Consider the following 20,686-nt stretch of genomic DNA (forward strand, 5'->3'; position numbering starts at 1 on the left):
GCAGACCCAGGGAGGTGCCACAGGTTTCCAGGTGCTCCGACAAGAAGCACCAGATGTCCTACCAGCCATCGTCCAGGAGTGGATGATGGCTGGTAGGACAGATGGAAACTGGGAAAACAAGTGGACAATTATAAAGCCCAAACCACCCTATAGGATATGAAAGGGGAAGATATGTAGGCTCTCTGTCTCTACAGTTGTACCTTCTGATGAAATCTATGCTTTAAATATGCATCTTGGCCCTTTGAGAAAAAACTCACTCTCCTATAAAAGGGACATATTTATTAGGAAGACACAGAAAACATCACATACAAAGTACAATCCTCTAACATCTTGAAATATACACACATACACTGTACATAAATTTATATTATCAATATAAAAATACATCATTAACATTTCTAAGGATGACAATTACAAAACCAATAAATATCGCAATTCTAAAACATCTACTTACATTAAGTGCTGGTGAATAAGATGACAGTAAAAGAAGGAGGCCAAAGCAGATCAGAAAACCAACTACCTGGCTTCCGGTTACAGACTTGAGTTGGTTTGGGGGAGGTATCCCAGTATTCTCCATATACTTCTTAATTTCCCCAAACATGTAAAAGTGCCTGATATTATCAACTCTCAAAAACAGAGCAAAGAAAAAATTTGACATTAATGGTACACACATGCGCACAAGCTCTTCAACCGAATTTAGGGAGATCAAGAAATATCAGTCATAAACTTTTTTTTTTTTTTTTTTTTTTTTTTTTTTTAAAGGTTCTGATTTTTCCCATATTGGCTACAGTACAGCTGTTTTTATTTTTTTTTTTTTTTTTAGAGAGAGTGAGAGAGGAGAGAGAGAGAGAGAGAGAGAGAGAGAGAGAGAGAGAGAGAGAATTTTTTCAATATTTATTTTTTTTCAGTTCTCGGCGGACACAACATCTTTGTTGGTATGTGGTGCTGAGGATCGAACCCGGGCCGCACGCATGCCAGGCGAGCGCGCTACCGCTGAGCCACATCTCCAGCCCCATCAGTCATAAACTTAAAATCAAAGTCTCTACAACTGACCCTCCTGAGGAGCAACCCAACAGAATGCTCTCCTTTCCCCGCTTGCCATTTGTGTCTCGAGCTCAACTGTCTTCCCTACCCCTGCAAAAAAAGTAGATGACATGGATGGTCAAGTGACACAAATGAGAGTAAAACCTAATGTTAATTCTAGCATGGGAAATAAACACAAATGTCATAAAATGGCTAAAAGACCAGCCATTAAATTGAAGAGTGTTGTGTGTTAGCAGACATTCAAGACCACAAACTTCTCCTGTGTCCAAACTCCCTCAGATCATTTCTACAGGAATATTCTTTCCATGAAATTTAGGACACCCCATGTACCTCTCAAAACATCAGAAAGCTGTATTTAAGTGAGGAAATTCTCCTCTTTCAGGTGTGTGTGTGTTTTTGTGAAGTATCTCATATATGCCATGAGGGAGCTAAGGTGGACAAAACATTGCCACTATCCCATAGCACCAACTAGGTTAATTAGGATTCTAGTTTTCAATCAAATGGCAACCCCCATAAATCATGCCCCTTTCCTATCTATCAGGCCATACTGACTCCTTCACTTAAATCTGTAACAAATTAACTAGAACTCCAAAGTCCTGATGGCATCTTCATATTGGCCTTGAGGTCTATATCCTAATGTGACCTAGATGGACTTTTTACTCCATAAGCTAATTCCAGGAGGGACTCACTACTCAGGGATTCCCTTGCCAAGAGTCAGACCTGGGAGGTGGGGAATGGGCAGCATTGGAGGATAGGACTATAACAAAAGGTGTAGAATTTAAAAAACAGAGGTAAAATTTCAAGAAGACTCTGGTTTTTCCAGCTGGATAATCTTGGAACCTATTATATACTGGAAAGTTCATGGTCAGGCTGCATGGTCTGATCCAGAACCTACTTGGTCTCTGTCTCATATCATAAATACTTCCTAAAAGATCCAGTTCAACTCAAAAGAACCCATCCAATCAATGTGTCACAAGTGACTTTACCATCACGGAATCAAATCAACTAGAAGATCCTGGGGCTCCTGAACCTTGTCCAGAAATGAAAAAGCATGACTTTGACCTTTAAGATTGATAGGATCTCTGGTGTTACCAATATCCCAGGCTAAGAAGCTGATGGAGTAACTGCAATGATCCTTGAGTAGAGCAGATTCTTCTCTTGCCACCAAATTTCCTCAGAGATGCAGAGTGCCAGGAGCAAGGCAGAGGGGCAGTCCTGAGGTACAGCCTCTGGCCTCTCCCGAGGAAAAGCGAGGTGTGCATCGTCAGAGCTGCACAGGGAAGAGTCCCCAGGACACCTGTCCACAAGCTGCTGCTACTTCTTGGGCTTCTCTAGAATGTTGAGGAACTTCCCCCGTGTCATCTCTCTGGCTGGAATCATAAAGCAAATGAAAGATCAATGAAAATCTAAAATGTGAAAGAAAGATCTAGGAAGACTTAACTTAAAAATGCAGGTTGGTTTAAACTATATATCAAGTTGCTACCACAACACATTCAATCATCACCAACTTCCTAAACGGGGAAAAACTAAACTGTTATTGACAAGTAAAACTGGAGAGAGATTCTGAAGTTGGCAGTTGTTATATGGTACAGGCTAACTAGGGAAGACTAACATCATCCTTAAAAAAAAAATCACCAGGGAATTTCTTTTTTATCTATCTATCTATCTGTCTACCTACCTACCTACCTATCTTTCTGAAGAATCTAACTAAACATCCATGTTCACTATCTCATGGGGGTTTTCTTTGGAGGCTAAAATCCAATCAAGATAAGAGTCTTCTCTGGGTTGTTGATCTGTAGACATCTATAATCTCCAATCAAAATCAGAGATCATTTACCCCATCTCGGCAGTGGTTGTCCCCACGTTGTAATGTTACAGGGTTTATATTCCCTCAGTACAGTTCATCTGGGGATAGGAATAATAATAAAATGCGGTTTATGGAGCTTTGGTCTTCTCTCTCTTGGCATTGTCAGTCCTTAGGTATTTAATACAGCCGGGCAAGGTTTATGTGTCTTTCTCTGACTTTCAGCACCATCAATCTTTGACTGCTGTAGTTACCGGTGGTTTTATACAGCTACTTTCCTACATATAAGGTTCCAAAATGAAAGCAAAACATCTCTCGATTACAAGGACCACTTCAGAAAACCCATTTTTAGCTCTGTCAAGCAAATGCTCAACAAGCATACACAGTAAAACACTCCCATCCCCATCCCACAAGGTCATTTTTTAACAATTCTCAAAGTTTCTGATGGCTGGCCCTGGAGGCCAGAAGTCTTCTGAAACCATGCAGTGGGCCCAGGGCAGGCTGTGGCCTGTGGCCTCCCAAAGACATGGCTCCATCCTGGCCAAAGAAGTGAGATGGCTAGGGAGGCACCTGCAGGAATGAGAAGAGCCTTCACCCTGGCCTTCTTTCCAAAGTCCAGAGAAAATAGTGCTGGATGAGTGGGCTGCCAGTTGCTTGTTTATTTGTACAATGAAGAAATCACTTTTTTGCATAATATAAACTGTCATCACAGGGAGGCTTTGGGTAACTTCTATCTATCCACCTCCTAGCTTTTACTAGTTCCTGAGCTCCAACAAAGGGAAAGGAGATTATGTTAGCTAGGAGTGGAAGCCCCAGTGCTGGGTCTTGCCTCATGTGCCCACCATGCCACCCTGCCCCAAATCAAACCGACCTCCTCATTCCTTGATGGATTTATACCAAACTATACATTCAAAGTTCCCATAGGACTTGCACACAAAAACTTGTTTATGTATGTCTTCTTCTACTAAAATATAAGAACCGAGGACAGAGACTGTTAAGCGCTAGACCTTGTATCTGCTGAATAAATGCTAGCTGGATAAATGAATGGTAACATACAAAAGAACTAGAACTTAATAGGAACACAAATGTTAATTTTCTTCCTTTACACAAATACCAGGACTAGTTAGTGGCCCTTGGTGTTCCAGCTTCTCCACTGTGGGAGTCTTTTTGAATGTACCTTGCTTATTTGGCAAGAAAAATAATTTCCCTTGATGGAAGTAATGCCAAATTAAAGGAGAGATCAGGGGTCAAGGGCTAACATATTCCAGAGGAAATCCAATCAACTACTCTCTTGCCTATGGGAAGTGGCACGGGGCTTCTTCCAGAGACCACAGGATTTGAGCTCAGTTTAAGTTTCAGTGCTAGCACTTAGTAGCTGGGTGACAACTTGGCTTGGACATTATCTTGCTTTCTTCATCTGTAAGATGGGTAATGTTACTGCCACCTGCCCTTCTCTTCTCTTAGATATTAACAATGAACATACTTGGTATAGTGGCAATCATTAACACAATCCTTCTCAGAGGTGAGTAAGTAAGTTCTCATACACGCAGTATTTTCTGAGGGAATGAATGAAAGATTGTGATAAGGGGGACTAACAATCTTAAAAACCCCATTCCTTGGAATCTTTTCCCTCAATCTTATCCTACAGGAGTTTGCTTATACTTTTGGGCATTGTTTATTTCTACTGGATAAGTTACCCGTCTATTCTCAAGTACTTATTAAGGGCTTTAAATGTATACAGTTATCAAATGATCCTGTGACACAGCTGGAAGCAGGTGCTGTGGAAACAAGACAGTGGTGAATCAGAATTCTGATGAGAAGACATCCTTGTCCCAAACCCTAAGCCTACAAGTACTGCCCTGACCTTACAGTGTGACTTCTGCCTGCTGTACTTCAGACCCCCCAATTCCTTACTGTTTCTTCCCATGGAAAAATGACCAATATTTTAAGACACAGAATTAAAAAGACTCAATTATCTGAGGAATCAAAGGGTTTAAAAGAAAAAAAAAAAAAGGAGATTCTGTAGTATCTCAGTTGCAAGCTCTCCTTGAATTTAACCAGTCCTTTTTAACAACCCCTTTTCCACTCAATCATTCCTCCCGCTTCAACCTAATCCAAGTATACAGAGCTGCAGAAAACCACCGTAAAAGTAGAAGTAATTCAAAAGACATCATCTTCTACATGGGAGGGGAGAAAGTTTCCCTTCTTGCCAGTCCCATATAGGAGATATACGAATGTGTGACACAGCCGCTTCCTAAAAGAGGGCTGTGCCTTATAAATCAGAGCCTAAGCACCAACCCCTTTTTGTGCACAGAGAAATTGCTGTGGGTCAAGGGCTGCTCCAGAGCACGTGTCCTCCTGTTCACTTGTCATCAGAGATGTTAACATTTCTGATTAATTCACATAGCCCTTATTTTATTCCTTTTTTTCTTTACCCTTGCTCTCCTGCTCTGCTGCAGTGTAAAGATTCTTAGCGACCTGCTACAGTAATCACCGCCCGCTCACCGAACCCCCCCAAAACCTACTGAAATTGTTTAGTGATGCCAACCGCGCTTTTAATTTGCAAGACATCAGACACAGAGGTAATTTATACCAACATCTGTTCATTTTTGACTTCTGAAACAAACTCGCACATGCTGCTACAAAATCCCATTAGGAATAGGGAGACAGCCTTCTGCTACTATTCTATATTGCTTGTCTACATATTCTCTCTCTCTCTCTCTCTCTCTCTCTCCCTCTCTCTCCCCCCTTCAAGGAGGGTTTTATATGTAAATGTATTTTACTGAAACATTCCCACCAAGGATTTCATCTCTTTTGGGGAAAAAAACCTTTATAGAGATGGCTACTGCCTGCTTATAGAGGAGAGCAATGTATTTGTTTCTCTCTGCCTAGGACCCTCCCTAATTCTTCCTAGACATTACAGGTTGGTTTACTCTGGCATGAATGGCCAGGGTAAGATCACACGTTCTTGAACTTGGCACTTCTAGTTCCTCTGATCTTTGCTGTGTCTCCCCTACTACCCTCGGGGCTACAACATAACATATAGAAAACAATCCTAGAAGCTGGGGATGTAGCTCAGTGGTAGAGAACTTGCCTAGCATCCATGAGGCCCTGGGTTCCATTCCCAGAAAAAAAAAAAAAGCAACGATCTAGAACTAGTGAAACTTGTTAACTACTATCTGTTCTGGATGGATTCTCTAGGATTACCAGGTTGGACAGGAAGGCAACTTTGCTACCACTCTAATAACTAGGCCATGAAGAACTCACTAGTCATCAGCCTCTACGATGTGTGCTGTGCACAAGAGAAGCAGGATGCCATGCCAGGTGGTGATTTATAGGCCTTTCTATGTAGTATACAATACAGATCGCAAACTGAGTAAGTCACAACAGAGACTGTCACTACAGGGTTAACACATGAATTGCTCTGTGTGGAGAGATGGCCACTTGTACACATCAAAAGGCAGCAAAATGGCTAAACTACAATCAACTTCCAGGTTTATGCTATTTCTATTACCCCCTTCGTAGTTTTTCTAGGGCTGTCAGGTTCGTGGCAGCTGTAAATACATGGGTCTACTCAGAGAGGTCAGGGCTGAAGGGAGGACTCCAGCCTGCTCGTTCTGAAGGTGGTGCAGGTTTAATATAATCTCTTTTTGAGACTCTCCAATTCCTCCATCCTGTATTTAGCCTTGCCTCTGGCTCCCTTTCCACAATGACTACCCCCAAACTGCCTTCTCTGCAGTAAATTTTCTGGTGGCTGGTTGAAAAAGATTCAGTGGTACAGATTGATTTCTCACCAGTGAGGGGATGAGGGATTACCAGAAGCACCCTGGTTAACGAGATTGGGTGCAGAATCTCTCTCGAGACCAGCCCTCTCTGCCAGGGCTTTGTACCTTTCGTCTATGACATATGGGTTTCATTATAGGAAGATTTTCCAGATTATAACTTTGAGGCAATTGCTTGAAAAAATTCCACTCGACAGAACAATGTAAAGACCAAGTAACTTTTTAATGAAGTGGAAAAAACTCATATAATGCTTGGTGTTTAATTTCAAACCACTTTAAATATTTCTGTGCTACAATCTAATTAAAAACATCTGCAAGGTGGAGAAGAGTTACTTTGACTGGTTTGCTCCTATCTGGAAGAGTAACAACAAGCTGTTTTCAGGAGACTCTTGCTTTGAGTGACCAGGAAACAAAGAAGACAGCATAATATTGTAAAGAGGCAGGGCTCTTGGCAGTGGACAAGCCTGGATTTTAACTTCATCTCCTACCCTGACCCTTGGCAAGTCTCCAGGTTATCTTTTCAAACTTCAGTTTCCTTGTCTGTTCAAGGCAGGATCAATATCAATGTCCGCTAGGCTTTAGGTAAATGCTAGTTTCTGGGTCGCCAGGTCTTTCATTTCCAACAAGAAGTTTGAAAACAATCTAGGATTCATTTCTTTCTTTCTTTCTTTTTTTAATACAATGCCTTTATTTTTATGTGGTGCTGAGGATCAAACCTGGGTCCCGCCTGTGCTAGGCGAGCGATCTACAGCTGAGCCACAATCCCAGCCCTAGGATTCATTTCTTTTAGAGTAATCATACCTAAAGACAATGTCCTATATAGAGCAGCTCTATAAAAAAAACGTTATAAAACTATCCTTGATTTTACAATGAGGAATGAAAAACCTAAGATTTCTCAGATGGAACAGGTATGCGAAGATTTGCTGTTTTTTGTTAAATGATGATAACAAAATAACTTAAGGGACTATAAAGATAGCTGAATAAGCATGTCACTAGAAAGGGGATATTTTCACAGAATCAGTATTTTTCTCTCATTCCATCTCCATTTGAAATTGATCAAACCATACCATGGCCATTTAGTTGAAAAGCAAAAACAAAAACAAAGGCAATATGTTTGTGCATATGTGTTGTCCCTTTACATACAATAAAGGAATGAGGAAGGGGAAAATGAAAGAATAGAGAAATCTACACTGTCAGGATGACGTGAGACCAACTTGTAGTTTTCTAAGGAAATGTATTCTTGGTCTATGGGAACAGAGTTCTGGAGTAATAACAGGTTCCCTTCTTGGCAGATATCTCCTGTCTGCTGTTGGAACACATTAATGGTATCTTCAAATTCCATTTTCTAACTGTGCAGGTGTGTCAGTTTCATTAATCGGTCACCCATCAAACTGGAATTTGATCTGCCTCATTGATAAGCCCTGTTGTTAACAATGAGCTTTCATTAGTTTACTGAATGGCGTATTCTTAATCTTGGACTGTACCATGCAACTATCCTGCCCTGCCACCGTCACACTAACAAGACCACTCTCTTCTGTCTGAATTCCTTTCCTAGACTATTTATTTTTTAAAAAAGAGCTACAAATGCAAAATAAATGGTAACACAAATGTGTCACATCTGGGTAACATACTCTGGTGTATTAAACCTTGTTGGAAGAGCGAACAATCTCCAAGCACTTTGCCGCTGGTGATCTTGACATAAGTTTGTGGCTAACCTCAAGAATCTCAAAAGGAAGGTTCCAGCTACACCTTGGGATCCATTTGACAATCCCCCCAAACCTAAGAATGGGCTAGCCCAGTCCTGGAGAAATAGGTGCTCAAGGAGGTTCAGCAGACATCATTAATCCTTAGTTATCCGTTACCATCTGCTTCTACCTAAACTAAACAAACATTAGGTAACATGAACAAACAAAAAACTACTCTGCTGTAGTGAGAGGCAATTACTCCCAAGCAAAAGAAACACACAAAATCCTGGTTTATATCAATGTGCTAAAAGGCTATTTATTTAATTAGCTTCACAGAAGATGTCTTATAGAAATGATGCCATTTGTTATATTTATAGTTTTTTAAAAGTTGTGAAAGGACCTTTATTTTATTTATTTATATGTAGTGCTGAGAATTGAACTCAGTGCCTCAACCATGCTAGGCAAGCACTCTACCACTGAGCTACAACTCCAGCCCCATATTTATAGTTTTGACTCTTGAAAAATTACTCCTTTGGTCCTTGATTGCACTGTGCAGCTATGACAAGAGGGATCAGTCAGTCAGTCACCAATGTGTGCTGTGCAGAAGAGAAGCATAAAAAGACTGTTCTGTGCAGTCAAACAGAGTGCCCACTATGTACAAGATATTAGAAAGATTAAAGTAAATTCAAAGATATGCTTTCAGTAGAAACAAACTATTCCCAAAGCCATGTTGCTTTGAGGTGAGCTAGTTGTTAACAGTATTTTGGAACATTAGAGAATGAAAAGAAACCAATGTGATTTATAATGCTGATTTCTGTCCCACACAAAAGTGGAAAGTTTTCCTGATACTATGGGACAGTGCTGGCAAACAGCAAAGCAGTTCCAAGACAGCCTGACAGACTGAAATTCTTCTCTGAGCTCCAGTTCAATGTCAGATCTCTGCCCAGAAAGGACCACTAAGTGACTGATAATTCAAGTCAAGGACTAAACACTTCTGAATGCCTCCAATATGAGAGCAGCTGGTGCCGTCACAAGCAGGAGGAGCTGGGAACTGAGCTCAGTGCCACTAGATGAGGAGGAGTCTCTTAGAGTCACAATGCATTGGGATACTTGATGGCCCTCACCAGGTACTAAGGTCCAATGACCATTCAAGCATCCATTAGGGAAAGTGGCCACAAGTGATTCTTTGGTGGAAATCTTGCTTTTCTTTAAAATATATAAAAGTGGCACTTGAAGGTCAGAAAAAAAGCCCTGTTATGGTTTGGATATGAGGTGTCCCCCAAAAACTCATGCATGAGACAATGTAAGAAGGTTGAGAAAGAAATGATTGGGTCATGAGAGCCTTAACCCAATCAGTGAATTAATCCACTGATGGGATTAATTGAGTGGTGATTGAAGGCAGGTAGGGTGTGGCTGGAAGAGGTGGGTCATTGAGGTGTACCTTTGAGATACATATTTTGTATCTGGTGAGAGAAGTCTGTCTCTCTGCTGTCTGATCATCATTTGAGCTGCTTCACTCTGCCACACTCTTCCGCCATGATGTTCAGCCTTGCACTGAGCCTTGTGGAATGGAGCTGGTTATTTATGGACTGATCCTCTGAAACCATGAGGCCACAAATAAACTTTTCCTCCTCCTCAATTGTTCTGATCAGGTTTTTTAGTCATAGCAGCAAAAAAGCTGACTAAGACAAGCCCTGAGGTTTTGGTCTGAAGTTCTTTGGGCATAAACATTCCAAAATGGAATAGTGTATAGTGTCTCTATCCAACGGAGAAGAGCAAAGCCTAGATACTCATCTTGTGACCAAAGTATCACAGACAATCAAAATTTCATTCTCAGAATTCTCAAAAAAAAAAAAAAATCTTTTTGGGAGCATACTTTCCAGATTCTTTCTATTGGGTGTCTTGACTTTGTGACAGTTGCTAAGAACACTGGTTTCTCCAATAACTTTAGAGAAAATTTTATATTAAACCCTTTTTTTAAAATTTCCAAATCTCAATAAGGCCCAATTCCTGAGAATGTTTTATCCAAGAAGCAGGATTAGAAAGAAAAATCAGGACTCAATGTCCAGGTAAACAAATGTGGACAGTTCCAATATGGAAAATAATTTTAATGGCTTTTCATAATGGAAAAAAAAAGGACAGAAATATCCAGCCAACAGATTTATTTTCAGAATACAAAGCATCAAGCAGGAACATAAAATATGGGAAGTGTCAGCCATGATGCCTGAAGATTGAAGGCAGAAGTAGAGGAATCTTAATTGTCAGGCATTTGAAAAATGCTGTATTCAGGAGAAAGCCTGTGTTTCTCCATCAACTCTCCTTGCCCTTCCCTCTTTTAAGAGTAAAACAAGACTAGATTTCAAATATGTAATCTTTCTTATCATCCTTCTGTCTACTAAAATACAAACCAAAATAACAAAAAACTTCAAAGATCTGTGTTCAAGAAATAAGAGCTAAAAGCTTATTTGTAATTTGTTTCCTTTTTGGAGGGCCTTGGGGGCCTGTTTCAGAGTCTCAATTTGGTTCCTTTTTTGAGGGTAAAACTCAATTGAGTGAAAGACAATGAGATCAAAGCAATGTATTAATGCTCTGTGGGCTAGAAGTTTTATTTAGTACTCATAAATCTGTGCAAAACATTCATGCTTCAGGGCCTCTACATAGTATCACATCCTGGTGAAACACTTAAGACCAAAGGTTAGCAACTTCACAAAGTCTTAATACCCTGATCCATAGAGTGAGAATAATAATAGTAATCTATCAGGTAAGATTAAAATATAAAAGCTAGTCAAAATGACTTTATATGAAACATTTTGCCCCACATTAGAAGATTATCCAGAAGCCAGATTCTACTCTCAATACAATCATTTCAAAGGATATTAAGACAACTTTCCTTCTTGGTCCATTCCACTTCCAGGTGCTGGCAGCAGCTTGAGTCTAGGGAGAATGAAGGACCAACCTTCTTGACCCCCAGGGCAGGGAAAGAGTTACATCTTCACACTGAGAAGCCAATAAAAACCTCTCTTGATTATAATTTAGATAAGAACCACTGGATTGAATAATAATGTCTGAAACTCCCCTGGCTGTTTCACCTTGAGACGTCCATCACTGGGTTAAACATGATGCTAATTGCATTTGGATTGATTAATTTCTCTCACTCCTGTCTATTCGAATAACGCTTAACAAAATAATCATAGCACCCAGAGCCAAATCTTTTCCGTCAAAGGAATGAAGCCATCAGAACAGGCAGAGATGAAAGAAATGAAGATGACCCGTAATTACTGCTACGGTGATATCATTACCATATTATACAAAATGAGTGTGGGGGGGAGGGGGTGGAAGGAGGGGCTGAGATTATTTATTTTTTTAATGGAACCCTACAACCTAAGAATACAGATTTGACATCAAGTGGAATGCACAGAAATACAGAACTTAAAATACAAATCTTACTCATGAAATTGCAAAATTCAACACTGAGGCCCAAGATACATCAAGTGTCTTGGGCTGTGAGCAGGTATTATTCACGCCACTATTTTTCCATCGCAATAACACTTTGTGTATGACTTGCATAGAGATTTAAGATGCTGTCTTCATGCCACAAGCATGCCTATGGTTACTGGAGAATTTTTCTTTGAGACAGGCTATAATATCATTTTATTTTAATATTGTTAAGGGTGGCCTTGTTTATGAAATTAGAACCTGGGTTTTAACTGCAGCTAGTTCTGAGGTAGTACAGAGAAAAAATTAAAAAAATAGAAAGGAGACAAAAGGAAGAAAGACTAACTTTAATATGAAAGCTTTGTGCTCAATTTCTTCATACCTTCTCTTCCCTAGCCAGTTATCTTTCCCTGGCATGACATCCCCAAATTTCTGGAAAATTTATAAATCTTTACTTGCACTAGAAATTCACCCATTTATGAAAATTGCCCTGTATACTGTTAACTGGCCCACTAATACATATAAAAGGATAAATTTAGAAAAGTAACCTGTATAATTGGGGACTTTCCTAGAAAGCTATAATATAGGGTACTTTCTCAGAATCATCTATTGATTAGATAATGAAGAAGACATCAACCTTAGGACCCTGAGAACTGCCACACCACCATAAACCATCTTGTGACCACCAAACTGAGGGGATCCCCACATACATTCCCATGTTACCCTCCTCTAGTCTCCTTTAAAAGAAGGAGCCGAGATCCCAAGAGTGCTTCTCATTCTTCAAGATAGCCAGCACTCTCCTTTGAATGTGCACTCCCTTTCTTTCCCAAATAAATCTATGTTTCAATAGCTAATACATGCTGAAATTCTTTTCTGTCACACACATCAAGGACCCCGTTGTCCTGAGTTGATGTCTCCCTCTTCAGACCCCCTCCAGTGACAGTTTAGTTTAAGACACCAAAGAAAATGTCTGTGAATCTTCACACATGGTTCATTAGACAATATTTTAGATTTAATTTAAAATGCTAGTAAGAAAGAATATATTAATATTTCCCTGTAAACTATTTTCTTGTTTGACATGAGATTTTTGATATTTATGATAGAAAACCTTTGCTTGTGTAGGATGTAAACTTTAGGTCAAAATCCACTGCTGATTAGATGGTGATCTCAGGTAAATTATGTAGCCTCTCTGTGCCTCAGATCCTTCATCTGTAAAAAGGGGGCCAATATTTACCTTACAGGGTTATATGAGACTTAAAATACATTTAAATACATTTAAGTACTTAATAAGTGTTGGTATAAGGAAAAAAGATTCCCCTTAATACTAACTTTATGGGTATTTACAGAACCCAGTACAATGTTATATCATTTACTAAAGTTAATTCAACAGACATTTGTAAAGTACCTCACATACAGAATTTAACAAATATTTGCAAAATAAATAAAGATTTCTTAGAAGGCACTATTTTTTTTTTTTTGGTGCTGGTTTTGAACCCAGGACCTTGTGCATGTACTCTACTAACTGAGCTATATCCCCAGCCCAAGAAGGCACATATTCTTAAAAGGCTAGAAATAGACTAAGGAGGCTGGGGCAGAAGGATTGCAAGTTTGAGGACAGTCTCCTGTAGCAACCTCCAAGTTGCTAGGATTTACAGGTGTGTGCCACTGCCCCCAGTTTCTATTGTTGTATACAACGAGCTTATAAAGCATCTATATATCCAATTTGTAATCATCCAGTAATAAATATGAACAGTGCTTTAAAAGAAAAAAACCAAATATGTAATTATTTCTGCCAGGTTAAAACAAGAGTCTAAACCATTTACTCTATTAACTCAATATTCTCTGCCTTCCTCCCTGGTTAAGAAAGTCAATGCAATACAGTGAAAAGGATTTATCTATCTGGCTTTGGAGTTAGGCCTCAATTTGTTTCAAATTCCAGATCTCAAGACCATGAGCAAGTAATTTACCTTCCTGAGCCTCAGTTTCCTCGGCTGTAAAATGGAACTGTAAAAGACTTTGCAGCCTTGTGAGATTAAACAAGGTAATATATTAAAAAAAAAAGAGCAGGGAAGTCAATAAATAGTGGTATTAATCTTTTTTATCCTTCTTGTCTCAGCTCAAATGTCCCCTCTCAAAAGGCCTTTCCCAACCATCCTAACTAAAGTGCACCCTTTTCAGTTACTCTCTTTTATATCAACCCATTTACTTCCTTTATAGCACTTATAAAATTTGAAGTTAACTTTGTTAATTTCATGCACCATGAAGTTCTGTAGAATCTCTTGCTGTACCCTAGCAATAAGAAAAATATCAAGCATATAGTTGTGGTCGACTAACCATCTATTTATTTATGTGTGTATATTTTACGTACATTTTGTTATATACAAATAAATTATTCATGAGGAAAGAGAACTCTGCTTCCTTTTCAATTCTTTTTTAAATTTAATTTTATTTTCTAAAAAATATTTTTAGTCATAGATGGACACAATACCTTTATTTATTTTTTATATGGTGCAAGGCAAGTGCTTCACCACTGAGCTACAGCCCCAGCCCTCCTTTTCAATTATTTTTAAAAATTTGTTACACATGACAGCACAATGACCTTGACATTTCATACATTTGAATCAGATAGGATATAACATCTCATTTTTCTGAGTATACAGGTTGCAGAATAACATTGGTCATGCATTCACATATATACACACAGTAATAATAATGTTTGTTTCATTCGACTATCCTTCCTATCTCCCCAACACCTCCTCTCCCCTCCCATCACTTCTCTCTACCTAATCTAGGGTAAAGCTATTCTTTTTTTTTCCCCTCACATCTTCATACATGTATTTTGTATAACAATGAGGGTCTCCTTCCACCTTCCATGCAATTCCCTTTCTCCCTTCCTTTCCCTCCCACCCCTCTTCCCTATGTAGAGATAATCTTCTTTCCATGCTCTTCCTCTCTTCCCCATTTTGAGTCACCCCCCTTATATCAGAGAAGACATTCAGCATTTGTTTTTCTGGGATTGGCTAACTTCACTTAGCATAATTTGCTCTAATGCCATCCATTTCCCTGAAAATGCCATGATCTTATTATTTTCTAGTGCCGAATAATATTCCATTGTGTATATATGCCACAAGTGCTGGGGAGGATGCAGGGGGGAAAAGGTACATTCATACCACTGCTGGTGGGACTGAAAATTGGTGCATCCAATTTGAAAAGCAGTATGAAGACTCTTTGGAAAACTGGGAATGGAACCACTATTTGATCCAGCTATTCCTCTTCTTGGACTATACCCAGAGGACCTAAAAATAGCATACTACAGAGACACAGCCACAATTCACAATAGCAAGACTGTGGAGCCAACCTAGATGCCCTTCAAAGGATGAATGGATTAAAAAATGTGGCATATATACCTTTTCAATTCTTAATTAGACACTATATATGTAAGGTTTTTTTCCCCCAAGTAAAACTACATATGTATTTTATTCTTTGAGCCAGCAATTTCCCTTTAGGATATTCATATGCCCACTCATTTCAGTAATATTTGTAATAACTGAAAATTATAAACAACCCAAATGTCCAACAATTAGGAGGGAACCGGTTGAATAAACTAGAGAATAACCTCATTATGGAATACTGTTCATCTGTAAAAAGAAACGAAGAATATCATATATTGCCAAAGCGAGATCTCCAGAACATATTGTTAAATGAAAAAAACATGGTATAGGAGAGTACACATGGTGTGTTACCTTACATTTACCTACACTTTTAGATGTGGAAAATTAAAAAAAAAATGTATATTTAGGTTTATTTTCAGAAAGAAACAATGAAAAGATACAGTTTAGTATTAACTAATAAAAAGGGTTATCCAGGGGAGGGAAAGCAGAGGAGAAAGGGCAAGAGCTTTTCTTTTAGTTTTTACTTTGGAATACCATGTAAATATTTCATATATTAAAAAACAAAATCCAGCCACGTGAGGTGGTGCATGCCTGTAATCTCAGCAGCTTGTGAGACTGAGGTAGGAGGATTGAGAGTTCAGAGCTAGCCTCAGCAACAGTGAGGCGCTGAGCAACTCAGTGAGACCCTGTCTCTAAATAAAATACAAAACAGGGCTGAGGATATGGCTCAGTGGTTGAGTGCCCCTGAGTTGAATCTCTAATAACGCCCCACCCTCCAAAAAACCCCATTAAGTAGAAATAATCAATCCTTAATATTTGAAATTAGCAGAAGTAACTAAATCTATAAAGTCTGGCCTAACTGCACAGGACAAATTTTAAAAGACATATTAAAACTATATGTATAGTCATACATATCCCTGAAAGTATATATTCCGAGAATATATAAGAAATACGGGATGGAGGGGGTGGAGATCTAGCTCAGTTGGTAGAGTGCCTGCACGCACAGGGCCCTTGGTTCAATCCCCAGCCACCAAAAACAAAAAAAGAAAGAGAAACTTTAAACTGTATCCAGCAGTCTGATTAGACATATATTAAATGAAAATGCCTTGACATCTTTAATTTTAACTGGATGTACTATAGGTAGGAATGTTGAATTTCTATTTCCTTTTCCAAAAAAACTTGTATTTACCAACTTTGTTCATGACTGTTGAATAATAATGAATACTATTAATACCTAAATTCCATTAAAAGGAACCAGGTTTCTTTGGAGAAACGGTTGAGACTTCAAGTCTGGAGAAGTAAACGACCAGGGATACCCTGACATGCTGAAAGCAAGGAAGTTATCAAAGATTAGTAGGGTCATATTAAAAAACTCAGGAGCCAACTTGAAGGATAATCTACTAAAGTTGGGGCAACTGTGAACTAAAAAGAGTAATGAAGCCAGACATGATAGTGCACACCCGTAATCCCAGAGACTCAGGAGGCTGAGGCAGGAGGATCTCAAGTTCAAAGTCAGCCTTAGCAACTTAGTGAAGCCCTAAACAATTTAGTGAGAACTGTCTCAAAATAAAAAATGAAAAGGGCTAGGCGCTTCACAGAAGAAATACAATCGTTTGACAAATGTATGAAAAAAAAATGTTCAACATCTCTCTCAATGAGAGAAATGCAAATCAAAACTACACTGAGATTCCATCTCACCACAGAGGCAATCATTAAGAATACAAGCAACAACAAATGTTGCAAGGATATAGGGAAAAAGGTACATTTATACATTGCTGGTGAGACTGCAAATTGGAGCAACCACTATGGAAAGCAGTATGGAGATTCCTCAGAAAACTTGGAATGGAACCACAATTTGACCCAGTCATCCCACTCCTCAGTTTATATTCAAAGGACTTAAAATCAGCATGCTACAATGACACAGCTACCTCAATGTTTATAGCAGCTCAATTCACAATCCTTAAACTATGGAACCTACCTAGTGCTCTTCAACTGATGAGTGGATAAAGAAAATATGATATATATACATACATATACACATACATACACACAACATACATACATACATATATACACACACAATGGAATATTACTCAGCCTTAAAGAAGAATGAAATTATGACATTTGCCAGTAAATTGATGGAACTGGAGAATATTATGCTAAGTGAAATGAGCCAATCCCAAAAAACCAAAAGCAGAATGTTTTCTCTGATATGCAGATGCTAATTCACAATAAGAGGGGAGAGAATAGAGGTATTTTGGACTAGACAGAGGGGAGTGAAGGCAGGGGAGGGAGTATGGGGGTAGAAATAATAGTAGAATGAATTGGACATATGATTACATGACTTGTGTAACTCTACATCATGTACAACCAGATGAATGAGAAATTACACTCCATTTATGTCTGATGTTTCAAAATGCATTCCAATGTCATGTATAACTAATTAGAACAAATAAAAAATATATTTAAAAAAAAAGGCTAGGGATGTGGCCCAGTGGTTAAATGCCCCTGGGTTCTGGTATGTATGTATGTATAAAAACAAACAAATAAATAATTGTAAAGGTCAAAACTTATCAAATATAAACATCAATGATATTTATATTTTTAAAAACCTTTCAGTCATTTCAACTTCTTATTCTAAAATTTGACAGATAAAAGCGAGAAATCTAACATTTTTCCTGCCATTCCTCTTTGCCTACATTTCAGAGAAGCCAAATAGATGCTGATTTAATAGAATAATAATAGTTGTTATTATTATCATTATCATTATGAAAATGATCAGACTTAGGGCTGGGGTTGTGGCTTAGAGGTAGAGCGCTCACCTAGCAAGTGCAAGGTGCTGGGTTCAATCCTCAGCACCACGTAAAAATAAATAAAATAAAGGTATAAAAAATAGTTAAAAAAAAGAAAAAGAAAATGATACCACCAGTGATCTTCACTCACACTGGAATAAACAGATATCAGATGCTCTCTAATGTGAAGCTGGAGAAAAAACCCAGTGAGGAGTACAGTTATAAAGAAGATTAAAAAAAACTTGATTCATATCAATGTGTAAGACCTTGTCTGGATCCTGATTCGACCAAACCAACTGTAGAAAACCCCATTTTTGAGCCAATTTTGAACATGGATCATGTTAGATGTCATTACGGAATTATGAGTGTGAAAATGCTGTTGGTTAAAGGGGGATTCTTGGTTAGAAATTTATACTAAAGTATTTATAAATGAAATGGTATTTGCTTTAAAATATTCGAGCAAATAAACAAGCACAACAAAAAGTATGATAGAAGGGTGTACAAATGAAAAAAATAGCATAAAGCTGATCATTACTGAAGTTGGGGGATGGGTATATGTGATTCATTATAAAATTTATTCTGGTTAGTATATGCTTGAAAATTTTCCATAATAAAAAGAAAACTTCCACAAATGCTTTTCTGGAAATACAGCCTTTTCTCATTATCACTACATATCACAATATAATTCATAAGGCTAGCAGCTTCACAAATGAATACTCACGGAAGGGTAGGCTGGGGAACAGAGATGAGGATAATTAATTCTGCAGACAGCTTGGAAATGGTTGGACAGGAAAAGCTTTAGAAGGTGTGTAACTTTTCATGTCATGAATGTTTATTTACATCGTTAAATTCTTTGAATGAGAAACAAATTAGACATGATCAACAATCAAAAGCAGATTACCTATTTTTTTAGATCTACCAAATTGAACTCAGGTTAAGTCTAGTAATAAAGAACTGCTACCTTCCAACCTCTCTCTCTTAATTATTTAAGTAATCATACTGACAACTAAAAGCATAATTTTCACTTTGTTCATAAAACAGCTGAGAGAAGCTTGCTGGTTCAATACATTGCTTCTACAACATTCTTGGGAGAGAGTAAGAATGAACCCTTGGTTACTTATTTATTCAATCTTTTAGAAGAAGCTTCTGAGATAGGTAGCAAGACTAATTTCAAGATCTAGGCCAGACTGACGGCTAACAAGCTACAAAAAGGGATAGCTTAACTTAAACTTTTCATCAGTCAGGTGAGCACAATGGCACATGCCTGTAATCCCATCAACGCAGGGGACTGAGGCAGGAGACTTGCAAGTTCAAAGCCAGCCTTAGCAACTTATCTTGGCCCTGTCTCTAAATAAAAAATGTTTAAAAAGGGCTTGAGATGTGGCTCAGTGGTTAAACACCTCTGGGGGTTCAATCTTTGGTACCTAGACAAACAAACAAACAAACAAACGAAAAAACTTTCACTAGTCATACTAAATTGCAGCAAGTTTTCCCTCACACTGTTAATAACTATGTATATGAATAATACCCTCAGTAATCTTTCATTACTTAGATCATTGGCGGTGGGGGGGGGGTTTACTAGGGATTGAGCACAAGGATGCTAAGGTCCACTAAGTTACATTTCCCGTCTTTTTTATTTTCAGACAGTCTCACTACATTGCTGAGGTTCTCACAAATTGCTGAGGCTAGCCTGGAACTAGTGATCCTCCTGCCTCAGCCTCCCTAGTTGCTGGGATTACATGCATGAGTCACGGCACCTGGCTACTCTGATTGTTCTTTTATTTCACTGATGCAGGTTCAGCTAATTTAAAATAAATGAATTGTTCTAATTGATAATTTTACTTTTAATTGTTTATACTGTGATTTCACATGTGTATGGTTCATTTTCTCTGACTGAATAATGAATTCATCAGTGGAAGAAACTTTTGGGGAGGGGTACTGGGGATTGAACTCAAGGGCACTCAACCACTGAGCCACATCCCCAGCCCTATTTTGTTTTTTTGTTTTTTGTTTTGTTTTTTTTTTTAAAGAGAGAGTGAGAGAGGAGAGAGAGAGAGAGAATTTTTAATATTTATTTTTTAGTTCTCGGCGGACACAACATCTTTGTTGGTATGTGGTGCTGAGGCTCGAACCCAGGCTGCACGCATGCCAGACGAGCTTGAGCCACATCCCCAGCCCCCCCCAGCCCTATTTTGTTTGTATCTATCTACCTACCTACCTACCTATCTAGTCTATTTTACAGTAGAATGCATTTTGACAGAGTATACACAAATGGAGCACAACTTCTCATTCCTCTGGTTGTGTATGGTGCAGAGTTGCTCCACTAGTGTAATCATACATGTACATAGGGTAATAACGTCTGTCTCTTTCTACTGTCCAGTGGAAGAGACCTTTAAAGATAATTTTCCTATTGGACTTGGAAAAAATGTACAACATACAGTACTATTCAGTAAGCCTTTAAAAACTCTTTCCCTCTAAAATCATGTAGCAGCACAAAGGTATAATTTCTGTTTTGCTTACAAACTTCTTTTAAAACTACACTGCAAAAACAAACAAACAACTCCATTGCAAACAGATATGAAGAGATGAAATAGACAGAACACACATAAATATGTCATCTGATTCTTTTGGTGGGGAGGGGGTGCCAGAGATTAAGCTCAGGGGCACTGAGCCACCTTTCCAGCCCTATTTTGTACAGACAGGGTCTCATGAGTTACTTAGCACCTCACTGTTGCTGATGCTGGCTTTGAAC

The 20,686-nt window shown here is 38.6% G+C and overlaps 1 protein-coding gene across 2 annotated transcripts in view; it reads right to left on the reverse strand.

Annotated features, from left to right (window-relative positions):
* Window positions 1-1,871: 1,871 nt before the first annotated feature.
* The window catches only part of Lin52 (lin-52 DREAM MuvB core complex component), a 109,831-nt gene continuing 91,016 nt past the window's right edge, over window positions 1,872-20,686 (reverse strand). For both annotated transcript variants that reach the window (XM_026402321.2, XM_077799822.1), the window contains exon 6: window positions 1,872-2,414. In XM_026402321.2, the coding sequence (XP_026258106.1) occupies window positions 2,359-2,414 (56 nt within the window). In that variant the 3' untranslated portion in view covers window positions 1,872-2,358. The remainder of the gene's footprint in view (window positions 2,415-20,686) is intronic.

This window comes from Urocitellus parryii, chromosome 6 (assembly GCF_045843805.1).
Source record: "Urocitellus parryii isolate mUroPar1 chromosome 6, mUroPar1.hap1, whole genome shotgun sequence".
NCBI lineage: Eukaryota > Metazoa > Chordata > Mammalia > Rodentia > Sciuridae > Urocitellus > Urocitellus parryii.